At 31.5% G+C, this 9,260-nt stretch overlaps 1 protein-coding gene across 1 annotated transcript in view; it reads left to right on the top strand.

Annotated features, from left to right (window-relative positions):
* Window positions 1–2,911: 2,911 nt before the first annotated feature.
* Window positions 2,912–9,260, top strand: part of LOC106458731 (INO80 complex subunit D-like) — a 63,508-nt gene continuing 57,159 nt past the window's right edge. The window contains exons 1-2 of the mRNA XM_022385011.1: window positions 2,912–3,064; window positions 8,533–8,806. Coding sequence (XP_022240719.1) covers window positions 8,580–8,806 — 227 coding nt within the window. The 5' untranslated portion in view covers window positions 2,912–3,064; window positions 8,533–8,579. The remainder of the gene's footprint in view (window positions 3,065–8,532; window positions 8,807–9,260) is intronic.

The following is a 9,260-nucleotide window of genomic DNA, read 5'->3' as shown; positions in this document are numbered from 1 at the left end:
AAGACCGAGAGTGTCTGAAATAGAATGAGGCAGTCTCTACAGGAACCTGGGGTACTCATTAACCAGGGAAACATAATTTCAACAAGGGAGAGACATAAGGTGCTGATGGTAGATGAGCAGATGAGCAAGCATCTCTGTGATAAGAAGTGGCCCATCAGTGAGCCAAGAGTCAGGGGTGTAACACTGTTAGCTGGCAAAAGCTGCCAGTGTGTGCTATATTTCTATGAAGTTAATTAAGCAGTTACTCCTTGTTGGTTAGTGAAAGCTACCAACATGAACTGTCCTGTCAAAAGGTGGGACAGCTACCCTCATTGGTTGACAAAATACGATTACGTGACTGAAATATATATATATATTTACTGGCTGGAATACTCGTCCCCTTAATGAAAGGTAATCTTAGAACCTGAAAAGCTGCTTCCCTTATATGTAATTGTAAAAAACGCCCATATAAACTGTAAAACACAAAATGTGAAACCGCAATTTTGCATGTATCTCCCCATGGACCCAATGAACATCCATACCAAATTTGGTGAAGATCCATCCACAGGAGGTGAGGAAGTGGTAAATAACGCCAATATAAACTGCAAAACGCAAAATGCAAAGCCGAAAATTTGTATGTATCTCTCCATGGACTTAATGAACCTCCAATTTTGGTGAAGATCCATCCATACCCTGCGAAGTAGTTACATGACATATAACAGACAGTACTATTATATTTGTATAGATTTAATAAAGCCTCCCAGTGGCACAGCGGCATGTTTCGATACCACTGGTGGGCAGAGCAGAGATAGCTCAATTATAAACAAACAAAAAAATTTGATAAATGCTGCAGTTCTATATATTGTTATAAAGTGTACAATTTTGTCTTGAATTAAGGTTTTAGCGGTTGTATAATGTATATCTATCTACATACTACTAAAACTCTGAGATTATTTGTGTGTGCTTGTCTGTAATTAAATACAGCAAAAATGGCGCACAATACCGCCATATTTGTAATGAAATGAGTATAGAAACAGAATAAAATAAGTTTGTTAAAATCGGGCCACGGGTTACCGAGTTAGCCACGTTTTTCGGGTCACTTTTAAGAAAATTTCTAGATGTATTTAGGTACACTAGATGGCGCCACACATCGGTTTATCTGTCAATCTATTCGTTTTCCCCTGATGAATCACTTCAAAATATCTTCTATACAATAATATATGCACAACAGAAATTAAATGATGAGATGAAAATGAGAACAACAACAAAATTTTATAAACGAAAACCTCACGCCGAGCATTGGCTATTATATTATTTCCCTGTCAATGTTCCCATCTTCATTAATAGGCGTAAGATGAGAAAAACAAGATCTTGAAGAATCTATCTATATACTACTAAAACTCTGAGATTGTTTGTTTGTTTGTTTGCTTATTTTCTCAGTCAAAAAATCATTCACACTACTGTTCGCAGTCTTTACGGAACTTCATTGGGCCACGGGTTACCGAGTTAGCGCCATTTTTCGGGTCACTTTTATGAAAATTTCTAGCATGAGTAATTTAACATCATATTACCGTTCGCGCTCTTTATGAAACTTCTTAGTTCAAATCTATTTTCCTGTCAATGTTCCCATCTTCATTAAAAGGCGTAAGATGACAAAAACAAGATCTTGAAGAATTTCTCAATAATGTGCCTTGTTATGGTGGCCACGAAGCGATGGGTCTTATAGATACAAGACTACACTATATCTAGAAGGATCACGAGATTTAAGGAAAGGACGTGAATGTTCGAGAACGTCGTGGCGTGATACTAGTCACGTGACCTCGATGTCGTAACACATTGATAGTTGAGCTGTGGCTGCTCCTAACCTTTATCGGATTCGTAAACAAAAAATAATAACTTTCTATTTCTGGACGTCATGTACTATCTTCTAAAATCAATTCATTGCCTTTTAGCGACCCCACGTCTTACATACTTTCAAAACCGGAAAAATGAAAGTGTTACTTGAGCGAATCTTTGCATTCAAACTGAGAACTCTGAAAAACAACATTAATTAAAGTAGTGGTTAACAGAATAAACGACAGACTACCATAATGTAATATATATATTTTTGGAAGAAAAACCTTTCATAAATACATTTTGTCACATGTCATGTCCACCAAATTCTCTCCATTACTTAGCAATCTGAGGGCTTATAACGCTAAAAATTGGATTTTGATACCCATGGTAGCCACAGCACAAATAGCCTATTGTGTAGCTTTGCTCTTAACAATAAAACACAAATGTCTCTCAATTAATTGAGTTCTTATCAAAAATTTAATCTATAATTATAATTATATAACTACTGCATCCATTTTGATTCATTACATTTTCAAATAACATTAAATTTTTTCAAGTTTTTAATGATGTCTAAAATATTTTGAGAAATAACAGTTGTTTTCTTCATAAGACTACACACACATTTTATAAATCTATATGAAATATTTCATAGGCTTTACTTCTGCTTATCATCTACGTGATTTAATTAATAATCCTGATACATGTTTACATCGTAAGAATTTTTAAGTTTTATACTCAGTCGAACAGAAAGGACGTCGATACTGAGTATGTGCGTGTTATGTTGTATATCGTAGTGTTACTTTTCAGTGGCGTAACATGCTATTAAATACACCAATAGCGATATCTTGTTATAATATATATATGTATGCTCAACGCGTTGTCGTGAAAGGAAAGTTTTTGAAAAACAAAACATGTGATTTAAAGAGTATTTCGGTTCATTAGGTATAAAACAAACGAAAATGGTGAAATGATTAAATTCATTCATAAATTCATTGAACGACTGTCACGATGGGTGTTGTTTTAATGTCATTTTTGTGCGAATTCTGCGGCGCAGCCGTACAACAGGATACTCACATAACCTTAAGGATTATTAGTGAATAATTCTCAATGGCAGTGGTAGCCATATTTAATGTTTGAAATGGCATTAGTATACTTGTTTTTTTAGTCATTGATTAAATTGTTTGGGGAGTATCTAGTAAAGGATAGGACTTTATTGGGAAATTTAAAACTTCTGATGTTCACCAGTGAGGTATACATTATGTTTTTGTCCTTCGCTAGTGAATTAAGTTACTGAACATTTCTTTTTCTCGATATTTTGTTAGGCTTAACATTTAAAAGTCTCAGTTTGCTAAGCCTAAAAATCTATAAAAAAAGTTCACCACTTTGTCAGTGTCACTTGTTTAGTTATTACGTTGTTTTGTTTTCTAAAAGATTGTATCAATTTGAAGTAAATTAGGTGTTTGGTGATGATAATTTCTTTATATTTGGCGAATTCCTGTTGGTGGTCACAAAGACATCCTACACACACAAACACATATACTTCGTAATAATAATATATATATATATATTGTTCGTCAATTAAAACTAATTTACGTAAGCCTCGCTGTCGTCATCTGGTTTTTAGACTTAAGCAGTTACGGTATGAGAAAGTGAATCGTGAAGATTTATTTATTCACTTTAAAGTCTGTGTTAACTTATACAGCTAATTTATTATGTTGCAATTAGCACAGTGTTATTATTATTATTAAATAACTTAAAACTGAAATTAAACTTATGATTTGAGATATATATCTTGATTTTTCTGTGTTTTATTTGTATGAGTTCAAGACTTGAATCATAGTGTTGAATATGTATAGTGCAAGTTTTTAGTCCAATATTTTTCTTTAGATTTGCAATATAATTTCATTCCTTTTTGATAAGGTTTAATTTGTGATAATTCATTTAAGTTTTAAGAGAATTAAAGGCTTAAAGTTTAAGAACCTCTGGTAAGGAATGACCTTTTGTTGGGAAAAATAATAAGGACCTGTTAGTTTATTTCTTTTAGTATTCCAACACTGTGTTTTTAGGTAAATCTGGTTATTTGTCTAAATCAGTGATCATATGCTTCAACTTTTAACCAGTGATGGTTTAGTTGAGCAGTTAAAAGTTTACATATTTACAAATGTATGTATAATATGATCGGATCAACTTGCATATACATTTCAAATGCACTTGAAGTTTTGCATTTATTTCACTTTGATCTTTTTTGTATTTGGTGAGAATATGAGATGCTCAAGTGATGTAAATAATTATTGAAGTATTGTAAATATGTGTTACAAATACATATCTGTTTAAGCTTGTTAGTGAATTGGAAAACCTCTACCATTGAAAATGAAATATTGCTTGAAAATATTAGGCTACAAAAAATCTTTATAGTTTATGGTAAATTTAGATTTAAGGTAGCCCACAAACATTTTATATAGTTTTACTAAGTATTGGATTATCTACCAAATCAGCAAATTGTCTTCTGATTTCTATGCGAGATAAATCTGTAGGTTTACATATAGAGAACCAAGCTCATGCTGGGAGTTTTTTGTCATAATTTGACTAATTTTCAATGAAAATAGCCAACTTGTTTGTTTTATTAGCCAAACAAAAAGAAAACTCATTCTATTTAAGTAAGAATATATATAACATAGTTAAAACTGTAATTTCTTTACATTTGTTTAAGTTTTTGTGAGAGCTGAAAAACTCAAATATTGCGTTCTTGAAAATCCCTATTAGTAAGTGTAACAACCATAACATCTGACTTTCAAACAAGAAACACCAAGAAGCTTTTTAACCAACCTTGTATATTATGTTATTAATACATGAAATATACAATAATCATATTATTGTATTTAGTATTCTACTGCAAGTCTTTCCAGTCAGTTCACTCTACAAAATTTTGTCTGTCACCATTATATGAATGATTTGTCAAAGTATTAATAATATGTTTAGAAGATAACCTGTTCCTGAGGGTGGTTTGTGTGGTTCAGTTCACCTCATTGAATCCATTTTCACAGTCAGCTCTTCACATTGAAATAGACAAGAAATACTCATACAGAGACACCATCAAGAGGTAAAAATCCACCATACTGTTTTCGTATATGAAAGAAACAATCTTTTATTTAAAGAAAATTTAAGGCAGGATTTTATGCACCAAATGCTGAGAATGTATCTGAATAATTTTCATTCTGACATGATCTGTTCATAGTTACTCATTTCTGGGTTTCCTTGAAAATGTTCAGCAATTTTCAAGATCTTGTTATTTCCAAAGTGTTAAAATTGTCAACATTTACTTGAGGAAGCTTATCCAATTCCAATAGGAAGTGAATATCTCAAGTTTTCCAAGTTTGCTAAATCATTGAGGTTGAAAAAAAGGTTAACAATGAAGATATCCTTTATTTTTCAACACCTCACATTTTTACTCTGATGAAATGTCCTTCATGATAAAGCCAATCAGTTACCACCTTTGGTACTACATCTACAACTGACATATAAATAGTATCTTCTTTTGTTTTTGAGAGATTATTTTCTTTAACACAATGATTTATGAAATAAAACTTCAAGAAACTTAAAGGGTCAAAACAACTTCAGCAGTCCCCGAGAAACTGCAAGCTATCTTGGTAGGACTGATACTGGAACTTTCCAGTTGAGTACAATTGCATTTAAAATAAGAGTGAAATTATAACCATCTGCTGGAAGAGGCTTGTATATACTTGTTCTCTATAGTATGAAGACTTCTAGTAATTAGATCTTTTTTCTTTTCTCAAAATATTCTTAGATTTAATTTAATATTTTTTTAATCTTAAGGTAGGAAAATAGAATCAACAGTTTGACTGTTTGTCAGAGCAAAATGGTAAGCAATACTGTGAATTGAAATGGATTTATGTCATGAAACAGAGCTGTAATTTTTCCTTGCACCCACCATTATAATTGATTCATTAGTTTCAATACATTAAATTTTTGAAATGTCAAACTGTATGAGTTTCAAGGCTTGAATCACAGAGTTGAATGTATCAAGTGATGAGCAATATGGTGGCTTCACAAGCTGTGTATGCAAAACACCTTTAAATACATCCTTCACATACACTCTGACACTGTTACTAACACATTTGTACTTCCAGCAATGCCTTGTATATATTTGGAATACCACTTGCAGTTATTGGTTTGATCCATAATGTGTTGTTTTAGTACACGTGCTTTAACCATCTATATGCACACTTTCATAATGCTGGTAAGATATTTGAGGATCCACAATAAGGTTTTTCAAGAAATCTACACACCCAACTTTTAGTTATTGGAACTTTCTATAATGTGAAATGACTATATACTTCTTACTAGCTGACATATCAATTCGATGCAGTGGGAAGATATGGGGGCCTTCCCAGGGGGTAACACAAAAGTCAGCTCTGAATGCTGACCTCCCTCCCATGACATTCCACTGGGGATCTTTAGGATACATGCCTGGTTTTGTGATGACAGTCTAGCAGCTCACCATTGAATACACAAACAGACTTTTGTCAAATAATGGTTTAAATAAATGTCGTGAGTCAGTAAATATAAAACTACAAACTTATAAGTACTTTTTTTTAACTGTCTGTGAGTATATTAATGTATCTATTATCCATGCAAGCATCTCTGTATATTATTACATATGACTTTCATAAAACAAAGTTTTATAATGGAAGTGAAACTAGACCTAACATTTATAAGTTAATCAAAGTTATGTCTGTTCTTTAGTTAATGTTACATTTGTAAGTGATTTTTTAGTAAGCTAAATATTAATCTGTCACATTTAAATATGTTTTCTAAGTTTAGTTAGTAAAAAAATATGTTCACAGTATTCTTAATAAAACTATAGTGTGTTTCATCAGACATGACATAGTATTAGTTTAGATGCAAATAAGTTGACAGGCTTCTAAAAAGTATGTATATATTGATTTCTGTAAAACAAAATTCAATTGTTTATGCATAACTAACTTTTTTGTAGATTTTCTTTAGCTTGATGGTAGACAATATTCAGTGCGTCTTTTACTGCCTTTTTAGCTTTATTAATTGCTTTTTTCTACTTCTGTGATGCTGTGATGTAGCTGTCATTGATCTGTTTATATAATGTGACCATCTTTGGCATTAATGTTCCTTTAGACATGGAGTTTTAGCTTTATGTTACCACATTCTCTGTTATATGGTTTGCACCTTTAGAATCAACCCAAAGCCTCTTGTATTTGGATGTCCAGTTTTTGATAAACTTCTTATTCAGTCCTATAGTTTCTATCCTTATACATTCATCTTCTGGATTAATTTGGTTTCTTTCCTTTTCTCATGTTTGTGTCTTGAAAAATCAAACTTTCATTTAACTTGAAGCCTTTAACTTATCCAGGATATTTGCTACAGATGTATCTAAACTTGAATAACAAGGTTTCATGATAAGTAATTATGTATGTTAGCAGTAAACCTTCGTGTTCTTTATAGCCCGTTCTGGTGGAGAAGGTGCAATGGGTTCTGGAAAACTTGCACCTTGTTTATTAATTGTAATATTGAACCAGTTTTAACCAGTAATCATTTTCTGAGACACGTGTCTCAATTTGATGAAATTACTAATCGATATTGTCACAAGATTTTGAAGTTTAGTTTTTTTGCATAAACACTGGGGAGAACCATGACTTTGGGAAGTGGTTATGATACTTGTTAGTGATATCCAATAGAAAGTGAAAATTCACTATTAAATGTGTTAGATTAGAGAACTGGTTTGGTAGAGAATGTATATAATTAGAGTAATTCCTGTAACAAAACACAAAACTTTGTTTTTCAAAAAAGTATTAGGCATGTACCAATTCTAAAATAGCTAATTAAGATTTCACTGCCTAACTTTACAACAATTTTAAAATTTATTGTTGAGTGTATATAATCAGGTTGTCATTTCTTAACAGACAGACTACATATTTGAGTGCAGTTTTTGCACAGCATTGCTTGAAGTAATATTTGACATACAGACTGATTGGATTTTATACAGTTATTACAGATATGTGTAAATGAAATGAATTTTCATTAAATTGTATATTAAGATTCTCTAAATGAATAAATTAAACAGCACTTATGCATATGTATAGCATTACAAATTTAAAGAAATACAATGTTAAATAGTTATTAAAAACAGGACAACTAGTTAATGTTGTATTACTTTTAGTTTTTTGTGTGGTTCTATAAATATTTATTTTATTATGGTATTTTTTAGAACAACTTGCATGGTAAGTTTTGTCTCAACTTATTGACTATATTAAGACTTTATCTTTGCTAATATTACATGTTTGATCTAATATGTTTTTAGATTTTTTGGAATAATGTGAATGTAGATAATTAATTAGGTATTAAATTGTATATTAGGATTCTCTAAATAAATAAATTTAACAGCATTATAACAGTATAGCAGTATAGCATTATAAATGTAAAGTAATATAACATATTAAATAGTAAATATGATCTATTAAAAACTGGGCAACTATTTAACATTGTATTACTTTTAGTTTTTAATATGATTCTCAGATATGTATATTACAGTGTTTATGTAGAACAACTTGCTTAGTAACTATTTTGATGTTTGATCTAATGTATTTTTAGTGGAATAATGCAAATCGAGATAATTAATCAGCTATGGAGTTTGTATTAACAATATGTTGAATTTTTCTTTTTGAGGTTTAAATTGAATTATGAAGAACTGGAAATGAGAAAGTAGACCTTCCATGTGCAGAATGTTTGAAGGGAAACATATTCACTTTTCACCAGCAGATAATAAGCCTCTCTGTTCATACAGTGCAAAGCTTTGCAAACAGCGGCGTTTGAATGGATATGCTTTTTGTATTCGACACATTTTGGAAGACAAGACTGCACCTTTTAAACAGTGTGCTCATGTGGCAAAATATAACAATCAGAAGTGCACCAATCCTATTCCATCAAATGAAAATCGAGAGTAAGTACCAGTTTGGTAGCAGTTTAATGTATACTCCGTTTTTACATATTTACTTGGATAGATGGTGATCAAACTAATAGGAAGGGATTATTGTAGTAAAAAAAAAGAAAAAAAAGACAATGTAACTAAAGTGAAATTCTTTGAAATTGTGAATTATTTAGCCATTGCTGTACATTACATGCTGAATGTATTAACCTGCTTTTAGCAGTAAGAGCCTCAGCACTTTTAGCAACTTGCTACACACGCATACACACACACCAGAGAGATTTAAAACTATATCTGTTCTCAAACTGGTCTATTTATGTGTTTTACACTCACCAAAAAGAAACCTATCATTCTATAGGTATTTGAAGAACTTGTACCAATCTGCCACAATTTAATTCTTCGTATTGTTAGCTGACACTGGGCAGTTTGTCTGGCTCACAGACACACACCCCAATGAAAGAATAGACCA

Source organism: Limulus polyphemus, unplaced genomic scaffold (genome assembly GCF_000517525.1).
Source record: "Limulus polyphemus unplaced genomic scaffold, Limulus_polyphemus-2.1.2 Scaffold506, whole genome shotgun sequence".
NCBI lineage: Eukaryota > Metazoa > Arthropoda > Merostomata > Xiphosura > Limulidae > Limulus > Limulus polyphemus.
The sequence above is the reverse complement of the archived record's forward strand: the minus strand, read 5'-3'. Positions and strand labels throughout refer to the sequence as shown.